Raw genomic sequence first — 25,328 nt, forward strand, 5'->3', positions numbered from 1 at the left:
TGTTAGGGGGAAATGATGTCCTGAGCTAATCCCATACAGGCATTGTGGACCCCACCCCCACTCCAGACTAAAGCCATCAAGACCCTGGGAAAGACAAATCCCATCACCACCAAAGGGAAGGTGGCTGGGACCTGAGGGTGGAGTTGGGCAGCCAGGTTGGGTATAAAAAACAAACACGTGGGCCTTGGGGGGGCTCACGGTCGCTCACCTCCTGGCTTCACGGTTCCTGGCTGGCGGCCAGCTCTCAGAGCGCCATTTTGGGATTCCTGATTGGCGGATCGGGTAGGACTCATTTAAAACTTTGTCTCCCACTTTTCTCCCTGAGCTGTACATTTCCTCATTTCCCCTTCCCTTGTAAATAAACCTTTTATTAACCTTTCACGTGTGCCTGCAGTAGAGCATTGATAAGTCCTTTTAAGCGCGCGGGTGAGGACCCACAGTTAGGCACCCCGTTTTGTATCGGGGTTGCTCTACAACAGTATCAGAAGTGTGAGTCCTTTGGCAATGACACAAAAGTAGTAAAAAGCAGTAAAAAACAAATTCTTTCCAAATTTATTCTGCAGTATCCTCCTATTCACATCCAAGCACCCAATTCCAGGCTCTGAGTGAGTCGTTCATCAATTTTTATCAAATCAATGAGAACAAGATGACATCACTGTCTCTCACTGGGAGCATTAGAGTCTAATGCAAATGACAAAATATGGTTGATATTACCCTAGAACAACAATCTCTCAAGAAAGGCCCAAATGGGGCCTCTCTGGTGGCACAGGGGTTAGTCTCAGCGCTGTCAAGCTATTGCCAGCCACTGCAGCACGAGTTCGATCCCTGGCCAGGGAGGGGACCCACATGGCACAGCAAACCTCTCCCGTCTTGCCCACTGCTCCCCTCTGCAGTGTATTTCAGTGGATCCGCCTGTTCTGCTCCCCACTCTGTCTCTGGTGAATCCTCTCACTCCCTACACCCCAGTTCTTGTATGCATAAATAAATCTTAAAAAAAAAAAAGAAATGCCCAAGTGGAGACCAATGCACCCCCTCTTGGTGAATCCATTTTCCCCTCCAGGACTAGCACAGACCCCTGGTTCTTTGATTGAACATTAATAAAGTCGTTAGTTATGTAAATCTTAAAGGAAAAGGCAGAATTCTTGGAGCATGGAGATCAGCCAGTTGCTTGAGACCAGACAGACCCTGAAGGGAGACCCTGGGGGAAACAAGTCCTCACCTGACTAGGAAAGCAGAGGGCCCCATATTCCCACTTTACTGAGCTGTGCACATGCTCACGAGCAGGGAGGCCAGCACGCCCATCCCTGCTCACACTTATTTCAGTTCTTCCTTTGTGCCAAGCTCCAACTGGATCCAAATATGGTAAATGTTTTCTGTGTAATTTCTCAGCACTGACCTTTAAGTGACTCAACTGTTCTCCAAATATGTGAGCTATCTTCATTCTCCAGGGCAAAGATCACAGGACAAGCTGATGGCTCTCGTAGGGCATGACCCCCGAGTGTGACCACAAAGCTATACGTGTTCGCACAAAGCTATACGTGTTCTCACAAAGCCCTCACGTCACAGTTCCTGTGACATTTCAGCTTTACCATGAATTTAAACCTTGCTCAAAGTTTGGATGCACAGGGGGAGCAGGAAGAGATTGCATCACTCTCATAGCCCCTACTCTTAATCAGAATTCAGTATATCATGACTGCTATTTTTATAGCATTACTTTGAGTAAAATAATATCTTCTTCTTAAAATGGCCTTCAACAAAACAAAGGGCATCATGATAGAGATGATTTCCTTTACAGGCTTTCTGCTAGGACCAGAGGACAATATCCAGGCAGGCAGCCTCCTGGCCACCGGGGAAGGGGAGCAGATGAGCTGACAAGGAGTCAGACACCTGCCATGGTCTCAGCATCTGCTTTGAGTCTCTAGAACATTTATGAATATCCCAGGCAACATATGGCACTTGCAAGCAAATTCATTTGAACCATGCTACCCAAGAACTGATCTTAAAATCAGAATCTGTGCATTGATTTGTTTGCTTATCAAACTTTTATTCACACTAGACCTGAGCCAGGTGGTGTCCTAAGGTCTGCATATAATGAACAGAAAAGGCCTGGAGTGAGCTCTTATGGAGCTTTGATCCAATGGGAAAAACACAAACAGGTGATTGCAACACAGTGAAGTGAGTGTTACAGTTATGGGAGCTACTGAGAGAGGCACAATCCTCAAGGGACTGGAAAGCTAGTGAAGGAAGACTATCTCAGGAAAGGGAATTCATGATTGCTGGGCCAAAGTCTCAGAGGAAAGGAACTAAGCTGGAACTAGAACACACAGGGGAGTTTGACCTTGGCAAGAAGGAGGTGTCTTTTTTTGAGCAGGAGGGTGGGATGGGGAAGGAAGGATGGCCAAAGACAAGGACATAGAATAGGTGAGGCACAGTGCTTGCATGTACAATTAGTTTGGGGTGCAAGGGGTTAGGAGGGAGGTTGAGTGCTGAGTAGGAATGAGATTCTGGGGTCCCACATTTGACAAAGATTATAATAGGCACTGTGGGGGAATGAAAAGAGTATTGAATGAGAAATATTCTGACCACAGTATGAAATGTTGGGTGCTCTCCCCTGGTGCCTACATCCTGAGCGAGGATGTAGAGAGATCAAGTAGGTGGATTCACCAGATGGAGATTTTAGAAGCCATTGAATTACCCTATCATGGAGCTAGATGAGGAAGGAAGTGAAGAGCAAAGGAAGATGACACATAGAGAAAAAAAATATCTATTTCTGGGCTGTCACCTCAGTGAGGGTTGTCACCAAGCACCCGCCACTGGTGTCATAAAGCAGAGCATCATTCTCAATCCCCCCCTGAACTTCAATCCATCATCAAGATCCATCAGGTTCATGACCTATCTAGTGCTTTAGTTTGTTGACTTCTCATCCTCCCTGGTTCAAGGGCTTGGTTCCCACAGGGCACCGTTAATGCTATGATTATAGGACTGACCTTTGTGTCAGAGTTGTTTCCCTGCTGAGGTTAAAAGCTCAAATGGCTTCCAGGACCACATAACACATGAGTGAAGCTGCCAAGCACTGTGGCGCCATTGCAAAGCCTTTTTCCATCAAACAGGAAAGGAATACGAATCATGAGAGTCTGTGTCTATTTTGCTAGATCTTTCTATATTTTTAAGAAATGCCTAACAGGTTTACAGAAAAGTTTCATGATTTTTAAATGCAGGCAAATGGTTCACACTTAAAATAGGAGTGTTTAGGGGTGAAGAGTACTGAAGTCTGCAAATTTGAAATGCATAAAAAGACCCATTGGTAGGTAGATGGAAGCGTGGATAGAGATGTGTTACAGGAAATAGAGAACAAGTGTTCATTCTTGGACCTAGGTGATGCATAAGAAAATGCGAAAGGAAATTTTTAATTGAAAAAGAATTATAAGCGCACCAGCCACAACTTTGTAACTTCTGTTACAAGTTGTAATAGACTTTATGAAAGTGAGCTAGAGATTAGTGAGTTAATAATATGTATTATTTATTTATTTTTTTAATTTGTCGACTTGATGGGGGTTTTTTGATGAGTGCGTGTTAATAATATAAAGAGCACAGACTATTCTATGCCCTAGAATATTTACTAAATACTAGCTATTATTCCAAAAGGGGGAATTGGATATAGATTGGAAGAGCAACTACATGAATTTCATTGAGGGGCTTTCTTCCTCTTTCACAGAGTGTAGGGGCCAGGCTTCCACTCTGTTCTGAGAACTTACACGTGTTATTTCCATCTCTGCGCCTCACACTTCTCACTTTTTAACGAATGAAATTGGAGTCTAAACTCTCCTGAGTTTCCGAAGGTCATCTCCCGTTTGCCCCCATAGGAGGGTCTTCACGCATCCCTTCCCCAAGGCCTTCCTAACATAAAAACTACATTTCCCAGGAGCGCCCTTAGGTGCCGACGTCGCGCAGTTCTTTGCCGTCACTCCGCGCCCTTTATACCCACTTCCGCCCACGAGCTACTTCCTTTCCTTTCGGCGGCAAGATGGCGGTGCAGATTTCCAAGAAGAGGAAGGTGAGACCGTGGGGCTTGCATCTGGGGGACTGCAGCGCCTCTCGCTTCAGTGGCTTCTCAAGGTGCCGTACTGAGGCCCGCAGTTCGGTGCGCTGCCCCAGGGAGTGGCCTGGACTTAGTGGTACTCCCACAGGCCGGGGATGGCGGTGGATTGAGTGCGGGGCCCGAACTGAGCAGTCGTAATGTGGCGGGGAAGGGAGGACAGCGCCGAGATGAGCCCCGAGCGCCCTTGCTTCCCGGAGGAAGGCGCCTGTGAGCATTTCGTGGTGGACAAGTAGAACTAGTTAACGTGTTATTTTGGCAGCGTGAGCCATTCCCCGTAGTTCTGCCATGGCTTTGGCCTTCTAGATCTCTCCGGGCGCAGCCCTCCATCCCCGAGGACGGCTACTGGAAAAGCTGCCGAGTTTTGGGGTGGTGGGGGGCTTGTTTTTGTCTTTTGCTCCATTTGCTCCCATCTGGGAAAAGGCCTGGGCTTGCATAGGGCTGGGGCCTGGGAACAACGCTTCCTGGCATTTAACTTTAAATCTTCCAATCGGAGGGCTGTAAAGTCGATTTATTTTAGAAATAGGCAATTTGCCATTTTGTGTGTACGTACATCGATGTTAAAATTAAATCCACACTTTTGTGAGTTAGGGTTTGTCGATTCTTGTTAGGGGTAAGACATAGGTACCTCAAGAGAAGAAAGCTAACATGACGTGTGTCCACAAACGAGACTGCTTAACTGAGTTCCTACCTGTTTTCCCAACTACAAGTGTAGTGGTGCCTGTTGTGCTGAATGAATGAGTTGGAAATGTGCCACTGTAGAGCAGTTTTTTGTTTGGCATGCATGTGTATCTATGATGGTCTCAACCCTTCAGTGAAGAGATGATGACGAGTCTGACTGGAGGTATCACCTTTGTTCGGGTGGCCCCTGCTCTGTGCTGCGTTCTGTGGCACAGTTTTAAGGGTCCCTGCATCAAAGAACTTCCAAAAGATGACTTAGAGGCATTTGTCTGAGAAGGGTTATTCCATGCCTGTTGAAAAACCAAGAATCATAGACTGAAGACATGTCATTTACTGGTGGTGGTGGATTTTGATGAGGGTTGCTTGAGCAGAAAAACTAGGGCCGGAAAAGTAAGCCTGCACTTTGTTCTCCTTTTGAATTTTACTTTCTGCTAGTTTGTCGCTGACGGCATCTTCAAAGCTGAACTGAACGAGTTCCTCACCCGGGAGCTGGCTGAAGATGGCTACTCGGGAGTTGAAGTCCGAGTTACACCAACCAGGACAGAAATTATCATCTTAGCCACCAGGTAAAACTTAATTTTCCTGACTGCCACCTATAACTGTATATACTAAGATGTTTTGTATACTGTTCTGGAAACTTAAAGGGGACAGTGAATCTGGCTTTAGGAAATGTGGGGGTTTTATTCCCCCCTTAACTTTAATTCTGACTCTAGCTTGTATCAGAAGAATGAAATTTTACTACTGTGTATGTGCAGGATTAAAGTTACACCTGAAATTGTGAGAGCCACGAATTGTCTTTTTTTTTTCTCCAGGACACAGAATGTTCTTGGTGAGAAAGGCCGTCGCATTCGGGAATTGACCGCTGTGGTTCAGAAGAGGTTTGGCTTTCCTGAGGGCAGTGTAGAGGTGAGTGATCCCACCTTGGGCTACAGGTTATTGTGGACTTGGTAGTGGCTCTTTCAAGCGATACTTTTAAAAATCTTTACCGTCCCCCAGAAGACTTAGTTTATTCACCTTGGATAGAGCAGTGATACGTGATGGATTGTCTGGCTCCGTCCTTGGTGTGGCTGTAGGAAGAACTGAGATTTAAGAGTGGACGGAATGTGCTAGGTGTGGATAGTAAAAGTGCCTCGGTACTTGCGGGTTACAAGTGCTACCTGCTTTTTTATGCAGCTTTTTGGTTGAAACAAAGATAACAAATTTAAAGATATGCCTTGTTTTCCTTTTTAAAGCTTTATGCTGAAAAGGTGGCCACACGAGGCCTGTGTGCCATTGCCCAAGCAGAGTCTCTGCGCTACAAACTCCTTGGAGGCCTTGCTGTGAGGAGGTAAGTGTCCTGAGACTTAATGTTTGTACCTTTTTGTGGATCAAGATGTGATGTGTTTGCCATTTTGTTAATTCAACAAAAGCACTTTCTACGTGGTCATCTTTTAGTCTCTGTGGGTTTCAGCAGTAAGATAATTCTGATTTATGTCCTCACGGACCTGGCAGTGGCAAGATAGACTGATAAAGGAAGCACGTTTTTAAAGTCAGTCCTGTAGTGAACTGTTCCAGTGCTTTGGGGGTAGAGCAAAAATAGAATTTCTTCAGGAAGGGGAGGTTAAGATTCCAGTTGAAGTCATTCAGCTCCATTGTCTGTTAACTCCATTGGGAATATAGCGAGAAGACCTAGGCCTCGTGGGGGAGAGCTTAAAATCTGGTTGTGTATAGGTAGTAACAGCAGTGATGGACTATAAAGGAGGTGCCATGGTCCTGGAGTTGGGCCTACTGATGAGATTTTATAGCAGGCGGTTCTTGGTGCAGTTTTAAATCTGGTATGCCTTGTTTAGGTGTCTGGAAATGAGTGGGTACCTAATGCCAAACCCTGCAAGGTTTTTTAGCAGAGAAAGAACGCTAAGAACTGCTGTAGGTGGGTTGATTTGTGAAGATGGTGATAGAAAACGCTGCCCACAGGGTTTGAAGGATAGTTCTACCACTGTCAGTGGTTTTCAAAAGTTTGGTCCCTGGGCCAACAACACTGATCATCTTTAGGACTTTTTAGAAATGAAAGTTCTCAGTCTTCACCCCAGACCCACTGAATTGGAAAATGGGGGTGTAGCTTGGTCATCTTTCTTAATTACTCCTGGTAATTTTTTGTGCACCAAAGTTTGACTTAGAATTTCTGAGACTCGAGTAACTTACTGAAGTTCTGATCCCTGGATCTCCATCTCCTATCTCTAAATGTGATGGGGGGGGGGGGTGAGGATTAGATGAAATTAGATAACATGAATGGGTATGCCTGTGATAGGTCTCAACTCCTTAACTTCCCTGTTGAAAGTGGTGACTGGCCCGCCGCTGATTACCTCCTGGGGTGTGAACAAACGAAAGTTGAGGAATATTTTAGTAAACCATAAAGGCGGACTCTGACTGGGATACTTCTTGGTTCTACTGGTTGCTTGATTTAGAAATCCTGAGGCAAATTTTATATAGGCAGTTCTGTTGGCCAAGGTGGGACTATAAGGGCTTGCTCCAGAATTGGTGGTTGTCAGCTTGATAACTATGAGCTCATTGGTGTGGGTATTGATTTTGGTTGCACTACCTGGAGAGTATTTTAAATATGTGGTTTTAACTATACTTGGGAGGTAAGAGCGAGAACAAGCTAGAACTTGACCACTCTCCCCAGGCTGCAAATGTACTTGACCTTGCTGTGGGGCCCAGGCTTTGGGGACTTTGTTCTAGTCTTTTAGCCTTTTGGGAATGGTTATAAGAACAACCAAGGTTAAGAAGCACTTGGTTAGACGGAACTTCTAAGAGTTAGCCTGAGATTAGATGTGATAGGTGTAGATGAGAACTTTTTCCCCTTGGGCCAGGTTCTGATCAAATTTGTACTTCAATAAAGGAACTTTGGAAATAGTGTAGACTAGTATATTATTGGGGTTTTGCGCCCTTTTACCTTTAATGTGGGGTGGGGTTGAGCAGTCCTGGTTTTGGTGATCATACAAAATGCTCTCTCTTGCTCTCCCAAAGGGCCTGCTATGGTGTGCTGCGGTTCATCATGGAAAGTGGGGCCAAAGGCTGTGAGGTCGTGGTATCCGGGAAACTCCGAGGACAGAGGGCTAAATCCATGAAGTTTGTGGATGGTCTGATGATCCACAGCGGGGACCCTGTTAACTACTACGTCGACACTGCCGTGCGCCACGTGCTGCTGAGACAGGGTGAGCAGCAGGGCAAGCTTGGGGCCAGGGGTCTTAACAGACAGGAATGCCATCCCATGCACACCTCAGTGTGTGGAATTTGCCTCGGATGTAGTGGAGCCTGTGTGTACCCCTTGGGTTTGGTGATGAGCTTCATCAGAATTGAGCTGTCCTTGTCTCAGCCACCTGTGTACCCTTCGGTGATGATACGATGACGAGTCAGAAAGGTCACATCCTGCACTTGGGTCTTGTCAGTGCCACGTTCTGTGGTGCTGTGCGTGACTTCCTTTTGCAAAAGTGTCCTGTTTATTGATTGATTAGAGGCATTTGTCTGAGAAGGGGCCAGAAACAAGGGTGTTTGAGTAACCTACTGCCCTGTCGCATCGTGGGGGCATGTGAAACCACAGCTACCTCTCCTAATGGTGGCATCTCCTAGGTGTGCTGGGCATCAAAGTAAAGATCATGCTGCCTTGGGACCCAAGTGGTAAGATTGGCCCTAAGAAGCCCCTCCCTGACCACGTGAGCATCGTGGAGCCTAAAGATGAGATACTGCCCACCACCCCCATCTCGGAACAGAAGGGTGGGAAGCCAGAGCCGCCAGCCATGCCCCAGCCGGTGCCCACAGCATAACAGGTATGTCTGAAGGGGGTTGTTGGGGGTTCCTTTGTCTCCCCATTAATACTTTGTATCCCACACTGTGGTAGCCACTTGGTGAATAAAACTTGGATTATACTTGCTTTACATGGGAGAACATAGGAGCCCATTTAGCCCAAATTCCTACGTTTACTATTGTGTTTGAAATAGGAGAGTTCCTTTATTGTCCTCTCTTACCTGCTCACAAATTTTCAAGGGCTCTTATAATTAGTTGCCAGTCCTTGAGTCTCCTTAAAACAGTAACATCAACCCTCTCCTGTACTCGGTTCTGTGTGGTGTATTTGTTAATCTTGATAACAAACCCTAAATAGGGCCTCCCTGGTGGCACAGGGAAAAGTCTCAACGCTCTCAAGCTATAGCCAGCCACTGTGGCATGAGTTCAATTCCTGGCCAGGGAGCTGCCCACATGGCAAAGTAGACCTCTCCCGTCTCTCCTGCTCCCCTCAGCATTGTATTTCAGTGCATCTGTCTGCTCTGCTCCCCACTCTGTGTGGTGAATCGTCTCCTCCCCCTCTTCCCTCTCGCACCTCTAGCCTGGACCCCAGTTCTTGTGTGCATAAACAAATAAAAATAAATCATTTAAAAAAACAAACCCTAAAGGGGAGTGTAGGCCCATTTTGGGAAATGAAAGGACCCAGCAGTAAGGCTAGCTTTCAGTTCTCACTGTTTACTTTGTTTGGTTTCAGGGGCACGATGGCAGCCTGCATCGAGTCTGGATGTTGCTCTGTAAGGACCTTCAATAAAATCTTTTAAAAAGACACATGGCCTGACCAGATCATGATTGTATGTCCAGTATCCAGCCTGAGGATAATGTTGCCCCTTGGCAGCATTCCTGGCTTGATTCTTAGAGCTGCCAGGCTTGGTGTTTCTCCGGACGTCAGTCCTGTCCCTGCAGTCCTCATGGTTTCACCTGTACTTGGGAGGTTAGGGCCAGACGGGAGAACACATGCGGGGGAAAACCAACACTGAGGGAGAGGTGCAGCCTGGCTGCCAACAGGGCAGCACTGTTAGAACCTGTAGTTCAGGATTTAGGTTTAGAGGATTTTCTGATGCATAAGGAAATGTGTGTTGCACATAGAAAATAAAGATGCCGATTGCGTCTTGAGTCACACCATGCTGCAGGCGTTCATGCTTTGTATACATTCTGAGGAGGGACTTGCCTTTGTGACACTGTCATGGGCTGAGAGTCAAGTCAGGCAACCTCTTTATCCTGGTGGCTCTAAGACTGCCTGGTGAGAGCCTGGCTCCACAGATGTGCAGGGCCTCTAGTCGTTGGTCTTCTCAGCGAGACTAAGCTGCGTAAGACAAACCCTGTGTGTTTCTACTGCTTGGCGTGCGGGAAGCCACAGTAGTTGGATTATTATGGGGACTCACTGACAAATGGGCACTCTCCCCCTCTGACATTGTGGTGTTTGTGTTGAACTGTCTTCACAGTGACATCTCACTGTGACGTTTCTTGAGTGGAGACACCCAGAATTCTCTAACCACTGGCATGGTTCATTGGTAATTGCCAATTCGTGGTATTTCAGGGTGTGGGTTCACGAATTGCGTGTGGTGTGTCATGGCTGGGACCTAGAGCCTGAGTACAAATGGTTCTTAATTCTCCACTTGTCCAGACCACCCCTTTCTAATCCATCCTAAGTGTTCTGGGGGGGGGTTGAAATGACGCTTGGAACAGACTGGCTAGTGTTAAGTCTCGGAAATGAGGGTGTATGTAAAGTGAGATTTGAGTACCTTTTTTTTCTATTCACCCCCAAATAGATAGGCAGCTGTTGTGTTGGGGTACCATGGGGACTGGATGATTTGTAAGATTTATTTATCCTTGGAGGGTAAAGCTGTTGCCATTTTGCAATTCTACTGGAAATGTTGGTGTTTAAACAGAGCTGAAACTGTTCTATTCCTGTATTTATTTTTGGACCTCTGTGTGTGCCCAGTAATGAGGGAGTAACTAGATGTCTTAAAGCATCCACAGCACTGGGTGTTGAAAACAGGGAAAACTATGGTGTAGGGTCTTAGCAGCTAGTACTGGCATAGTACTAGACACATACTTGATTCAGTGATTTGAGTTCCTTATTTTCCTGGTGTCTTCTGCCCTGCAGTTGTCTAAAATGAGAGTCTGGGATTCGGTAGTGCTGCTATTCCCCACCAGGTGGTGCTGTAATAAAAGGAACCGAAGCAGCAGCTTGGGGAGGGAAAAATAAACTTAAGTGTGACGTGTGTAAAAGCAAGTTATTAATACATGTGTATAGCTTGAACTACTTTACATGAACATCCCTTGTAGCCACTGCTCAGATCAAGAAAGGGAGAGAATTTGGAGGTTTTAATCTTTTTCAGAAGACCGCACAAGGTAAATGTAGAGCTTAGGAGAGCAGTCAGTAGCCACAGCCCATCCAGAAATGCAAGCCACCCTAGAGGATGTCATCCCTGCCTGGCCCAGGTGCCTGCAGTGGAGAGAAAGCAAACTGACCCCTTGGCTTCCACCTTGGAAGTGGCCCAACTGCTACACCTCTCCCCGTGATGGACAAGGAATGGTGCTGGCAGTAAAAATTTTATAAAGCCCTGGAAATAAGACTGTTGGCGTCACAGGAGCAAATGCTAACACCTTTCACGGACTTCTGGACAAAAGCTTTCTGTCGGGCTCCAAAGTGTCAGACTCTGGTTATTAGCATTTCTGGCAGCTGGTGACAGGGGCCTCAAACGGGCCGGGAGCTGACCAGCTTTCCCATCGCGCAAGGGAAGGACGCCTAGAGTGTGGACTGGAGAACCAGGCAAAGAGCACAGAAACTGGTGAGGGGGGAAGGGCTTCATGCAGGGGAGTTGTACTCCCAAACAGAATCTGGGTTTGCAAACTACTCTTACAAAGGCTGCTGGCGGCCTCCCTGGTGGCACAAGGGGTTAAGCACCGCACTGTGGAGCAGTCTGCAGCCTCTGCAGCATGAGTTCGATCCCCAGCCTGCCAGGGAGCAACTCACATGGCGCAGCAGACCTCTCCTATCCCCACACTGCTCCCCTCAGCAGTGTATTTCAGTCAGTCTGCCTGTTCTGTTCCCCACTCTGTCTCTGGTGAATCCTCTCACCTGCACCCCAGCTCTTCTATGTATAAATAAATAAATCTTTAAAAAAAAAACAAAGGCTGCTGGACCCTACAGCAGAGTGATCATCTGTGGAGCCTGCTCCCCTTCCCGCTGCTGTGAACACTAGGGGGAGGTTCAACACAGACCTCAGCTCACCTGTCAACCAAAGTAGGCAAGGCTGTCCTCTGGGGTGTGGGATACCTTTCTCTTCGGGGTGCTTTACAAAGGGGTGTAAGGGCAGGAACGGCCACTGAGCAGGTTTTCTGACCCAGCAGACCGGGTAAAGGAGGAGTCTTGAGTCCTCAGTGGCTTTTGCAGGTCTTTTATTTAGATTTACCAGGCATATGGCAGGCAGGCCTCCCAGCCCCCAGCAAGTCTTCACTCTATCTGGGCTCTCTGGCATTCTCTCGGCTCCGTTCGTTCTTGGCTTGTGCTGGCGTCCCCGTGATGCCGCCCTTATAAACTCAGTCTCTCAGCCCAGGTGTACCCACTTCAGGGGCCCGCCATCAGGCGTGCATTCAGGACCACAGGGTTCCCTCATCTATCCTAATGGCAGGAGGGCAGAAAAGCCTGATACTTTTACCTTACCCTACAGTCCACCCCCCCAGGGTTTTCTGCCATACAGTGTATATGTTTCTCTTGGCAATAGAACACTGCAGCCATGGCCCACAAAAACAAATATACATCACAATAGAACAACAAAATACATAAAATACAACAGAACACAAATCCAGGCAGGGCCCCAACCTAGTGGCAAAAGACAAGATTACTGGCACCAGCAGATGATCCACCAAATCTGCTGCCGAAGGCACTGCTCATACGAGGGAGGGGAACCACTCGGGCATCTACTGTCACACACCAGGAGCCGTCAGGCTTCCTGGCCTTCAAGCCACACACCACATCCACCCCCAGGATGCACTTACTCCAGGACTGGCGATTCTATACTGTTGGGGGTAATCGCCAACCCTCAGGGTTTCTGTCTGCGGTCGCTCCAGCACTCGGCTTTCATAGCCACCAGTGCGACTCGCAGACCCCTGCACTCTGGCCAACCCACTGCACAAGCACATGGGTCAGGGATCCAAACTCCACATGCGGCCTCTCTTGGGTCCCCTCTTTGGCTTGGGCTCCACCCCAAGCCACGTTCCCTACCCGTCCCCCAAAGACGGTTCCTTAGCTCCTCACCCTCACTCAAGAACAAGCAGGGCGTCACCCACAGGTGATTTCGCGAGACTCACTGGCCTTCCGCAGCTTACTGAGTGCTTAACAGCCACTCAGGGCTTCCCAAACTCAGCAGCAGCAGCAGCTTTTGCCTTAGTTGGCTTTTCTTCCTGCCTAGCTGCTGGGCATACACAGGCTGCTTTTGGCCGTCAAGGCCCACTGGCCACCCCAGATTCCCATCTCCTGGGGTTTACAAACAATAGCATTCCCCGCCCCAGGGTCCCAAAAACTTAACTTGCCAAAGTTCCTCCGCCTTCTGTCAGGATTGTCAGTCCAAATCCATCAGTCCATTAGGCCTCTCCCTGCATCAGCACTGGCGAGCTCCGAATCGTGGTCCTCTCTTCCCCGACAATTCTTGCTGCCTCGGGGGTCATTGGCTGGTCCTCTCGGGCGTCTCCTCCTCCCCGCGTGGTCTTATCCTGCAGCTCCAGGACCTTGTCCACCTTCTGTGCCGCCATGGCGCCTCCAGCGTCGTCACAGGCAAACACAGTCCGTTACTCCTTAGTCCCTCCAGGTCTTCAGAGGGCTCCATATCCGTCTGCATGGATCATCTTGCCGACTTACGCCAATTGTAAGGGCAGGAACAGCCACTGAGCAGGTTCTCTGACCCAGCAGACCGGGTAAAGGAGGAGTCAGGGTCCTCAGTGGCTTTTGCAGGTCTTTTATTTAGATTTACCAGGCATATGGCAGGCAGGGGTGCTGGGGGGCCGGGAGGCTGGCAGGCCTCCCAGCCCCCAGCAAGTCCTCACTCTCTCTGGGCTCTCTGGCCTCTGTGTTTCTCTTCTTTTCTTACTTCTGCTGGCATCCCCGTGACGCCGCCCTTATAAACTCAGTCTCTCAGTCCAGGTGTACCCACTTCAGGGGCCCACCATCAGGCATGCGTTCAGGACCACAGGGTTCCCTCATCTATCCTAATGACAGGAGGGCAGAAAAGCCTGATACTTTTACCTTACCCTAGAGGGGGCTGAGAAGTGATGGGAAAGGCTGGGCCTTGGGGGCCAGAGACCTGGGTTCAAGTCCTGGTAACAGCACAAGGGTGACCTTGTATCTTCCTGGCCCTCGATGCCACAGGGCTGTTGTAGGCGTTCTCGAGATAAACAACAGTTAAGAGCCCAGGCTTTCAAGCCAAACTATGAATAAAAAGCCAGTCCGCAGGGCACAACAGTTAAATCTCCGTGCCCTCCTCTGCTCCTCTGTATATGGAATTGTTAGCACAGTGCCTGACGCACAGCAAGTGTTAGTACATAGTAACTGTTACTTTGGGAGTCACGGACAGCTACTTCATAATAATGGACTCTGTCCATCCTCTGTAAGGCCCCGACCACATGGGCTAGACCTTTTACTGCTACCAGCAAGCAGTGAGATCACTGTTGCTTGCCCTGAGCCTGCTGTGAACATCTCAGTTAGTGACCTGTCCAACGGCCCTGTAAGGGGCCGGCTCCATTGCCAAGCTCATTTTACAGTGATTTTATCAACCCTTGCAAGATGTTTTAGGGGACGTGTAGTTTTCTCTGAGGCTTTGAAAACTATTCAGAATACCTTAAGATCTCCACTGCTGAGGACATCTGAGACCCTAGGTTGGAGACAACTGACCTGATCCCAAACCCTCATTTTCATAAGACGAACCCCCCAGTTGCTCTGAAATCCAAATGAAACCCCGCTTCTGCTCGGTCCTGTTAGGCTAACAGCCGGTCAGGTGCAGCTGGGCCTTTGTCTACGCGGTGGGGAGGACCACACTGATGGATTCGTCCCGCCTCCGCTGGCAGGCCGTCACTACCCCGAGGCCAGCCTGCGCGGGGAAGTCCTTTGTGTGGTGTGCGCCACAGGAGCTGGGCCCTTTGGGTCCCCTGGTCTTTGAGAATATTTTTGCTTTGCAGACAAGGACGAGGGAGAGTATCAGCTCGGTGGTGGTGCCGCTTTCCCGCTGCGGGAGGGGCCTCAGAGGCTGTGGGCCTTTGCTCACTAGTTTTACACCCAATATTCCAGGAAAAATGGCCATTACCAGTCACTGGTCCAGTAGACAACCACCTTTTAAATCATTTTACAAATAATTTACAGAAGAGTAAAGGGAGATGTAAAAAAAATTTATTATAAATTTTTAGTAAGTATTTTTTTTTTTTAAAGATTTATTTATTTATACATGCACTGGGTACAGTCAGAAGCACGGGAGGGTGAGAGAATTCACCAGAGCCAGAGCGGGGAGCTGAGCAGGCAGAAGGACCGAAGTACACTGCTGAGGGGAGCAGCGGGCGGCAGGAGAGGTCTGTGTGCCATGTGGGACCCTCGCCCAGCGGCCGGGGAGCAGCTGGGGATCGAACCGTCACTGCAGAGGCTGCGGGCAGCTTTGCAACCCAGCGCTCAACCGCTGCGCCACCGGGGAGGCCCTTAGTAAGTATTAATAGCACAACTCTGGGTGTACTAAAAACCACTGGATTTGCATTTCATATAGGTGGGTATTTTTGTATATGAATTCTATCACTAAAATCAATCCTGTGAAAACACTATTGTGTGTGTCCATATAGATGAATTAAAGCAGCTATCGGTTTCCTATTATCCTGGTCTTGAAGGCATACAGACCCTAAGTGAGCACTCCCTGGAGGGCAGTGAGATGCTCAGTGACTGTCAGTGTGAAGCTGGGGTGTCACTTTGTAGCTGCTGGTTTCAGTACCTCTCTAATAGGCGTTAGCTTATTGCTTCTGGGAGTTGTTTTGTTCTGTACTTGCCTTGTTAATGAGCAATACTTTAAAACTTTTTCACGGCTCATAATTTTTGCTGGAGGTCAGCCATTTTCTTGCTCCATAATTTTAAAACATTTTTTATTTATAGACTTGAAAAGGTCGGCTTGACCAAGCCAATGCATTTTAATATTTTTACAGCATCGGTTTCTCTCCAGTCTCATCTGCACTCAGCTTTCTTCAACATGTATCCATTTATGAATTGTAACAAAATACCAAGTAGACTTGGGGGCTAATTATGACAAGATGAAAGAGTATTAGGTTTTTGTCTTAATTGTGTGGCAAAGTCCTTCCCATTGAATGACTTAACTGAAAATGCAATATAACCTTTCTGTTTTTAGAAATATATTAGTCACTAATTCTTGTTAGTTTGAGAAAATTTATCAAGGAAAGGTTTTGTTTACTGACCTGAATGAACTCTCTGGAGTGCTGATACGCATGTCTGCCTTCATGTTCTGATTTTTCTAATACATGTGATTGTACTGTCAGTTTTTTCTCATTATCATGGTTGGAAAGTGAAAAATCTTGAATTTGAGAAAATTTTTCTTTGCCCAGATTACTTTAAGATTTTCCCTCCACAACCATCCTTGTATCCCCCTGGTTACTCCCTCCTCCCTCCCTCCAAGCCTCGGAACCCTTGTGGTGTTTATTAATGTCCACTAGTTTTTATAAGTATTTTACATTGTCAAATCATCCATTTTGTAAGTGTCCAGGATTTGTTGCATTGTCACTTGCTTTACTACACACCATTCCCTTGAACTTCCTCTGTTTTGCTATAAATGGCTGCAGTTCATCCTATGGCTGAACAGAATTCGGTGGTGTGGATATACCCCATGCTCTTGATCCAGTCATCTCTGGATGACGGTGTAGGCTGTCCTAGCTGTTGGAAATAGTGCCGCGGTGAACACGGGAGAGCATGTCATTTTTTGCATCCATGGTTTCACGTTCTTTGGATAGATGCCCAGGAGGGCGATTGCTGGATCATATGGTATTTCCATTTTTAGTCTTTTAAGATGAATCCAGATGGATTTCCACATTGGCTGTAGCAGTTTACATTCTTCCCAGCAGTGTAATAGCATTTCCTCTTTCTCTGCATCCTCTCCAATACTTGGATCATTCTCACAGGTGTGAGGTGGTATCACATTGTGGTTTTAACCTGCAGTTCTCTCAAACATTTTTTCATACACCTCTTTGGTGAACTGCAGGCCGTTTATTGTTTTTCTATTTTGAATTATAAGTTTTTTATTTATCTTGGATTCACCCCTCATTGATTATATGTTGTATGAATATTTTTCAGTGGATGTCTTGACGTATATTTTTTTCCTGCTCTGTAAAAGCTTTTTAACTTGAAGTAATCCCAAGTGGTAGTTGTTGCTTTTATTTCCCTTTCCACAGGGGTTGAGTCTCCACAAACATCTTTATTGTTGATGTCCTGGAATCCTGAATTCTTAATGGCTATCTTTAGACTTCCACCTTCTTGAAAGATGGTACACAATGCTTTGTGAAATGCAACATGGAAACAAATGTTCACTATTACCTCTTCCTATGAGGCAATACCATCATCCTTCCATTTTCTTATCATCTTTGTTTTGTTAGACATAGTTGGGAAGTACCGATGAGTTAACAGGAAATAATTTTTAGAATGGTGAAATAGTTTTTCAAGATACCGGGAAAAATAAAGCCATCAAAATCTCAATGTATTTTATACTTATAAAAGAATCCAATAAATCCATATGCTAATGGTGAGATAAAATGAGCTTTATTCTGTTTTGTTTCTTTTTTTAATTGGTAAGTTTCCTCATTGTTCTTTGGAAGCCCGTGAAGAATAACAGTCATAAAAATTTCACCCTTACAAATGGAACTCAGGGAAAAAACAACTCAAAGACTAAATTTGGGTCCACTGGCTACCAACGGTATACCAAGAGGTAAGCCTGTTTTCTGCTGAGGAAGAGGATGGCAAACCTGCATGACTAAAATTCAGTGCTCAGGACTTGTGGTTTGGTGGGAGAGGTGGGGAAGCCATGGACTAGGAGCAAGAAGGCCTCTGTATGGCCTCTCAGTCTAACCAGTGATCCTAGGAAGTTACGACATATGACTACCCCCTTTTTCTTTATCGCTGCGAGCCTCGCTTATCAGGAACATGAACCATGTCACCCTTCATCCAATTGGAGGCTCCTAAGGGCAGGAAAAATGTCCCATTGGGCTGGGGTATTCCATGGGGGAAATGACATCTCTCCTTCTGAACAGAAAGGGTGCTCTGCTGCACTCTATGCTGGTTTCGCCAATTAGCAGCCTCTGTGGCCACGTGGAGAGAGTAGGCTTTGGCGATAGCTGGACCCAGGTTTGCTCTGCCACCACTGACCAGCCCATTGACCTTAGGAACCAAGTAGCTTCAAAGGTCTGAGACTCTAAAGGGGTGAGGAGGGAGGGTAATGTTCCCTCACAGGTAAAAGAAAACCAGGAAGCTCTGATTTAGTGTAATCAGTGGGGGGCCTCCTTCCAGGCACTGGGGGACACAAAAATGAAGTCAACACTTTTCTTGCCTCAGAGGGCACCCGAAGGTAAGTGGTAGCCCAGAGATGTCACACATAAAGGCCTGGCCATATGCCAGATGGAGAAGAGGGGCAGAAAAGGGATGCAAGCAGAGGGTGGTCAAAATGGAAAAGGCATCAGCATTTGACAGAAGAGCCCTGGGGACATGCACGGCATTGTGGGGGAAACGGGAGAGCTTGCCCTGCATTGGCCTTACCTTTTGCACTTGGGCTTCCATCAGGGTAGGCAAGCCATTCAGTGTCTTCTTTGTTTTGGCCTGGGAATTATCCCTAGGGTAGGGGCAGGCAGGCTCCCCTCCCCCCTCTGTCTTTATCAGTTGTGTCCAGATGGTCACAGAAACCCTAATCTGGGGTAATCGGAGGGTAGGAGCTCTGCTGGGACCCAGGCCTTTGTGCTGGGCTGTGATGGACCAGCCCCAGCTGGAGAGACCATGCAGACAGGGCCCTGGGGCTTTGCAAGATGGGGAGGGCCTTTGGGCCATCCCCTGCTGGATGTGAGGAGCAGATGAAGCCTCTTCAAAAGGCAATCAGTGCAAATGAGGTGGGGTGGTGGTCCAGATGGGGCCTGGGAGATCCTCAGGGCCTCAGGATCTAGGGCCTATTTTTGAGCTTACCCATCCCTAACCAGCAGTGTCGTGTTGCTGTTTCTAGAGTCCCAGGCCACTCCAGGTGTTCATCATAGCATCAGGGGCTTGCTCTCGTGGACACTGGGTCTCACAGGTCCAGGTACAGAGCCAGCCTGGCCACCCCGGCTGTGGAGTGTGCTGTGAGCCCAGACTCCGCAGCGCTCAGGGCTCCACGACTGTTTTACTCTGCCTTGTTTTAGCTGCTCTGTGTTCTAGCCGTGAGCCTGATTTTTCAGGCCTTTTTAAGACTCTTGCAGTCTGAACCTCAGGCCTTGAGTTCTGCCTAGCACATGGCTTCACAACTCTTGTTTCTGGTCCTTGGACATGTTTGCTTACTTATAAGCCGATGCAGGCCTCTCTCTCTTCAGTTGTTTGGTTTTTAATTTTATTTATCCCAGCCAGGTGTTTGACTGGGAGAGGGGTGGTTTGAAACAGAACCGTCCTGACTGGGCATTCCTCATAGATTCTAATAAGAGTCACAGACTCTCGCTCACTACGTATGTGGCCTTGGATGAGTCTCATCTTTTTAATGCCGTTTCTTCTCTTTAAAATGCAGAGAATGTCTAGCTCATACCAAAAAATGCTACTAATCTGAAATTTATGGACAGTGATTACCTCTGGGAGGACCGAGGAAGGGGGAGTTGGTTGGGGAATAAACACAGATGTTTGTAACAATCCATTTCTTAAGCTAGAGGTTGAGAACACATTATGAAACTATATGAAACATACATCTTTTATGCAAGAAATATTTAATAATTTTTAGAAAGTGTCCACACTGTTGTGAAAGTGAGTAACAGAATGAACGAAGATGCTTTGCGAAGAATCAAAGCAGGAAAGCAGACACGGGGCACTGCTTCTCCAGGCGGAGCAGGCTTGGGCTGGAAGACAGACCCAGCCTTGTAGGTGGTTTTATTTCCAGGCAAGGGGGGCAAGAAGTTCAGGGGCTATTTACATGGCAGCGCCACGAAAGGAGCTGAGTGAGCTTCCCGAGAAGCCTGTCAGGTGAGCGCTCTGCCTCACGCTCTGCAAGTCTGAGTCACCTGCTCAGGCTCTGGATGATGGTGACACAACCATGGGAGCTGGTGCAGCGCTGCAGGGACAGCTGGGCCTCCACCAGCCCACTGCTGGGGTCCAAGGTGAAGACTCCGTCAGTGCTTTCCCCGTGCTCATCCCGCCCGCCAAGGATGTGGACCTTCCCGTCACACACAGTCACGCCACAGCTCTCCTGGGTGGACAAACAGAAAGACAGTCAGCCATGTAGCTTAGCCTGTGGCTCTGTCCATACCTGGCTGGCCAGGTCAGACAGTAAAATCTTGACCCACAGAAAATGAGCAGGCAGCTGGGATGGCAGAGAGGCAGGGATGGCACGGACCGGAGTTCAAGCTCTGACTGCAACCTCACTGAGTGACCTCAGGTAAGTCACTCAACCTCTCTGGGCCCTTCCTTTTATTTTCTGCCAACTGAGAATAATATTACCTTCTTCATAAGCTCCTCTTAAAAGCTAGGGGGTTACGCATGTGAAGCATTTGACGTGGTGCCTGGAATGCAGTGACAATAATTTCCACCACCACCACCTTAAGGTCTCAGGCTCAGAGGAGCCAGAAATCTCAGGCTCTTAGGATCACTGACGCTTAAAACCGGCAAGGCTCACGAGGGCAGCCACACCCCGTGTAGTCTCTGGAGTTTCAGGAATGGGGACAAAAGGAGGGAGAGGCAAGGGCCAGAATCTCCCTTCTCTGAGATCTCTGGGGCAGGGGAACTTCCTTTCTGTGCCCCCACCCTCCACCACAGGCTACTTTCTGCTGGTCTTCAGGGCAGGAGCAAGAGCAGCCCACACCCCGCCCCCCAGGCTACGGCACTTGGGACTAGGGTTCCTGGCCCTGCCTTACATGGCTTAACTGGTGGCCCTGGGCTGAGCTGCAGCCTCTCTACGGCCATCGCCCTCAGCTGTGAAAGGAAAAGCTGATGATCACTGTGAGAACAAAACTAGAGAATGTTGTAAAAGTGCCTCGTGGGGAGTCAGTCCGGCGTGACTCACTGCCTCCAAGAACCAGATCCTCACAAGCAGGCTTTCCCTCTCACCAGAACTAGTGCCTGGAAGCGTGATCAGGACCCTCTACTTACCACAGGGCTCGGCAGGACAGCCACCTCCCCCCAGACATCTGTGCCAGGCTTGTAGGTAAAGATTTTGCTCATGAGGCCCCCCATCACGTAGATGGTGTCCTCGATGGAGACCGCCTCAAGACACCGCTGCGAGAAGGGTGCTGGTGAGCGCAGGCTCCACTGGTCCTTCCTGGGGTCAAAGCACTGCACCTGAGGGGGACGGAGGAACGGCACTGAAGCGCCACCCCACACTGCCCTGCCGTCCACTCCTGCCTCTGCAGTGTGGTTACGGGGACTCACTCAACCTAGCATTTGCCCGTGCCCTGCAGTTAGTGTTTGGGGTGTGCAGAAGACGCACCGTCCCTGTCCTCAAGGGTGCGCACTTGAGTTCCAACTCTAGCTCCTGCTCCTGAAAAGATGCCCCCTCATCTTTCAGGCCAGGGAGGATCTGCACATCAGGAGGTGGAGGTCCTCTGCATCTGCCACAGAGGGTCCTCAGAGCAGGTGCCAGGGAGATGCCGTACTGGCTGCAGACACTGTCAACCCTCTTCCCTCTTCCCGGTGCTCTGAGGTCATGACAAGATGCCAGCTGCGGAACCTTGCAGCCCCCTCTCCTACTGCTGTCTGCAGGCCCCCAGGTCTATGGTGCTTGGCGACCACAGGGCCGGGCCCCCAGCCAACTCCTCAGGGAAGGGGTCAGGGAATAGGAGGGGTGAGGGGATCCTAGTGGGGAAAAGATTCTGGTCCCAGGACCACAGGCCTGCCAGGCCGTGAGGGGAGGGTGGGGGTGGCCATGATGAGGATGAGTTTTTGTAAGCCTAATGTGTCCACCCAAATTAAGTTAGTAAACTAGGGCTCACCCGCCCGTGGACTATTACACAGACACTGAAATGATGGTGCACAGTGCTTATACTTAGAAGAGAGAATAAAAAGAAAGCAAACTTTACTGACACTGCGAACACAAAACTAAAATAAAAGCAGGTCAATTCAGAGGAAGCCTGCAAGGCACTGCACCAAAATAGAAAATAACAGCTATCCTGAAAGTGAGATGATGTTTTTTTTTGTTTGTTTGTTTCTATTTCTCTGTCTTCTAAATTTTCAATAATTTTTTTGAATGGACGAAAAACATTTTAAATAATACCACGCTTGCCCTTAATTTTTAAAGTCTATAAAACCCACATGCCACCAGCCCAAACATCTGGGTCCAGCTGTGCTGATGACCTGCCGTGTGACCTTGGGGTCACCTCCTTGAATTCATCCCTCGCCTGAAACCTGGGGTGACTCCTCGAGCTGTTGATGGGATCAAGCAGGAAACTCCAAGGCATGCAAGCTCCGGGCCCGCCCCTAACGCACAGCAAACCTCCCTGCCCACCTTGTCGGTGCTGACGCCGTCCTGCCGGGCGCCCCCGATCACGTAGAGCCGGCCCGCGCAGGGCACCACCGCGGCGGAGCTCACGGCCTCGGGGAGGGGCGCCGCGGCCGCCCACGTGTTGGAGAAGGGGTCGTAGCGCTCCACGCTGCGCAGGCGCCGCAGGCCGTCGAAGCCGCCCACCGCAAACAGCTGCGGAGAGGTCAGGGGGCGCCGGGAGTCAGGGCTTTCGGGGTCTCTGCCCCACCGCCCCGCTGTGTGCGGGAAACTGTCCCACGCCAGAGCAGGGACTCGGCCAGGGCCCAGCCCCACCTGTCACCAGCTGTCACTGGCCCTCCCTTAGCAGTTTTCCCTATGAACCCGGGTAAGAAGATGGGGGGGCCCTGCATGCTGTTAGGGCTGTGAAATACCCTCGGAGCTGAAGGATATTGACCACAGCTGGTGATTCAGGGTGCACCACCTCACTTACGTGATTCTAAAAAGCACTTTTATTTGCATTTCTGAACCTGGGATGTGAAACTTACAAAGAGCTTACAAAGAAGCTTGACATTTTGGGGTGGGGGTCTCAAACCTAGGCTTTTTGGCCCCAGAGCTCAGACCCTTCACCACTAGGCTGTACTGCACAGTAATTACTTCCTGCTAGCATTATGATGTGACCTTGGGCAAATCCCTTCCCTTTTGGGGGCCCCAGATTCCTTCTTAGAGAAGGTCTTAGAGGGCCTTCCTCCTGGATGTCTGTAGAGCTGTACCTGGGCCCCTGTGCTGTACCAGGGCAGTAGCTGTTGCGGTCCCTACCTGCCCCTGCACCACCGCCATCTTGTGCCTCCACCTGCCCTTGTGCAGCGAGGCCACCTTGATCCAGGTGTGCAGATGGGAGCTAAACATCCACACATCACGGCTATTGATGTGGCCTCCTAGAGAGAGAGAAGCAGCAGTTGCCCCAAGGTCCTGTTGCTATCCCCTGGACCCATCCCAGCCCCCCAAGAACTAGAAACAAAGGTCTGAGATGCAAAGGAAGGGTTAAGGGACATCCTCCCGAGCTGGTCTGGGACTCCAGGCCTATTCCCGTGTACTCTGAAGGAGTGTTGTGAAGGTCTGAGTTAGGACAACAAGCAGGGAGTCTTGAGGGAAGAGTCCCGAGAGACTTTGGGAGGAGCTGATCTTCACTGTGTGGGTGACTTGCCTTGTGGGATGACAGGCTATGTGCTTAAGGAAGCAAGGCGGGCCACTTAGAACTCTACTGAAGGCAAGTGCAAAGGGCACTCCTCATGACCAGCATGGGGAATACACTGGGGATGGAGGGAAAACACAGCCACTTACACTGGGACCTGGAGGGGTAGAGGGTGACCCAATAATCCTGCCTCACTTCTGCTGTCACCGTCATGATTTCATGTCCTCATCCCTCTATGAAGTGTTGGGATTTTTGTATCTAATTTATAGACAGGAAACTCCAAATAAGTCGGAGAGCAGAAATGACCTGCTGCAGCCCACAAGGCCTTTCACTGCCAAAGCCATGACCAAATAGAGCTTCTAGTGCCCAAGATCAGCACTGGTACATGCTATGGGGCTCTCCCTGCCCATGCGTGATGCCCTAGGACTCCCGAGGGAGTCACCTCTCAGATGCAGGGACTGTGTCCCTCAGCCTGAGCCCCTGACCTAAGCCACATCTGTGTTCCCACAGGCACGTAGCAGAGGCCCCACATGTTGCTCAGACGTCAGCAGTGACCTTGGATAAGTTGTCCAGCACTAAAGTGTGGCCTAGATGGTCTCTGAGGCTTTCCTGGCTCATTCCCCAAGCACTCAAAGCTCTCTACAACATCAAGTGCAGTCTACCGAGGCCTCCTCCTTTTCCTGCCTCATCTGCAATAGCTTCCTCTCCTTTCCTGGACACACTCAACCTGCACTTTGGAGATCTGAGGGTCCTTTTCTGAACATCCCTGCCTTTGTGCCTTTGCTTATGTGATCCCCTCCAATTTTCAAGGCCCAGCTAAAAAGCTATTCCTTCCATGAAGCTAGGCCAGATTTCCTGAGTGGCATTTCCTGGAGACTCTAAGAACTCCCATCATATTCTGTCTGGTGATCAAGTCAAGTCTTTCTGTATCTCCCTCTCCAGGGTACTCCAGAGGAGCAAGGACTATTTTATTCTCTGTGTCTCTGGGGACTAAGTTTCAAGGAGGACACAATCTATTAGTATCAAACAAATCTGTGTCTCACCTAATACTGCCATTTTTTAAACAGCCGAGAAATTCTTAATGTCTCTGAGCTGGTTTTCTCATCTATGAAATGGAGTTTTAGGGACGATTAAATGATAACTATGCTGCTTAGCATAATGGCCAGCACACAGTAGCTATTTAAGCACACAGTACATAAATAGAAGTGACTCATACTGTATGAACGGAAGCTGACGCTGCTTAATAAAAAGCAGTCACACCAGTGTTTGGCTCTGCAGGACTACGTGCCACTGCGGCCAATAACTATAGGTTAGAAGGGAAAAACCCCACTCCACGGCCAGGTGGGAGGGAACAACAAAAGGGGTGGGCACAAGGGAGGCAACCATCTAGTCCTGCAGGGCTTCCCCACTTCAGCGAGCCCTCACCGGACACGTAGATATCATTGCGGAGAGCACAGGCGGCGAACTCGGAGCGTGTGTAGCCAGGCAGGCTGGGCAGCGGCGTCCAGCGCTGGCTCTCTGGGTGGTAGGCGTCGGCAAAGGGTAGCTTCAGAAGCCCCTTACGGTCGCAACCACCGATGACCACGATCACTTCAGCTAGGTCCATGAATCTGGCGTGAGGACAAGCCCAATGCGCGTTTACCCACACCCCACGTTGTGGCCCACCCACCCTCAGGGTGACCACATTGTCCGGTCCTGCTGCACTTCCACCTGTCTGGATACGAAGGTCACTAAACCTTACCCCACTCCACCGACCTCGAAGTCACAGGAAAGCAATCTTTACAGAGCCCTGACCCTTGCATAGCAAAATCACCTCATTTAATACTTAAGACAGTTCTATTAGGGCTTATACCTCCTTTCACAGAGGCCGAAATGA

General features: G+C 48.9%; 2 protein-coding genes across 2 annotated transcripts in view; one reads left to right on the forward strand and one right to left on the reverse strand.

Moving 5' to 3' along the window:
* The first annotated feature begins 4,003 nt into the window (after positions 1-4,003).
* On the forward strand, positions 4,004-9,364 carry RPS3 (ribosomal protein S3). The gene is made up of 7 exons (XM_084236196.1): positions 4,004-4,054; positions 5,213-5,343; positions 5,590-5,683; positions 6,010-6,104; positions 7,784-7,971; positions 8,387-8,583; positions 9,291-9,364. Exons 1-6 carry the CDS (start codon positions 4,025-4,027, stop codon positions 8,578-8,580), a joined length of 732 nt encoding a protein of 243 aa, XP_084092322.1. The 5' UTR covers positions 4,004-4,024; the 3' UTR covers positions 8,581-8,583; positions 9,291-9,364.
* A 10,481-nt stretch (positions 9,365-19,845) lies between these two features.
* The window catches only part of KLHL35 (kelch like family member 35), a gene marked incomplete at its 3' end in the record, with an annotated part of 7,183 nt that continues 1,700 nt past the window's right edge, over positions 19,846-25,328 (reverse strand). The window contains exons 2-6 of the mRNA XM_084232245.1: positions 24,878-25,062; positions 23,077-23,195; positions 22,285-22,473; positions 20,934-21,122; positions 19,846-20,034 (exon numbers count right to left, since the gene is read on the reverse strand). Coding sequence (XP_084088371.1) covers positions 19,846-20,034; positions 20,934-21,122; positions 22,285-22,473; positions 23,077-23,195; positions 24,878-25,062 — 871 coding nt within the window. The remainder of the gene's footprint in view (positions 20,035-20,933; positions 21,123-22,284; positions 22,474-23,076; positions 23,196-24,877; positions 25,063-25,328) is intronic.

This window comes from Talpa europaea, assembly GCF_964194135.1.
Source record: "Talpa europaea genome assembly, chromosome: 1".
In the NCBI taxonomy this organism is placed as follows: Eukaryota; Metazoa; Chordata; class Mammalia; order Eulipotyphla; family Talpidae; genus Talpa; species Talpa europaea.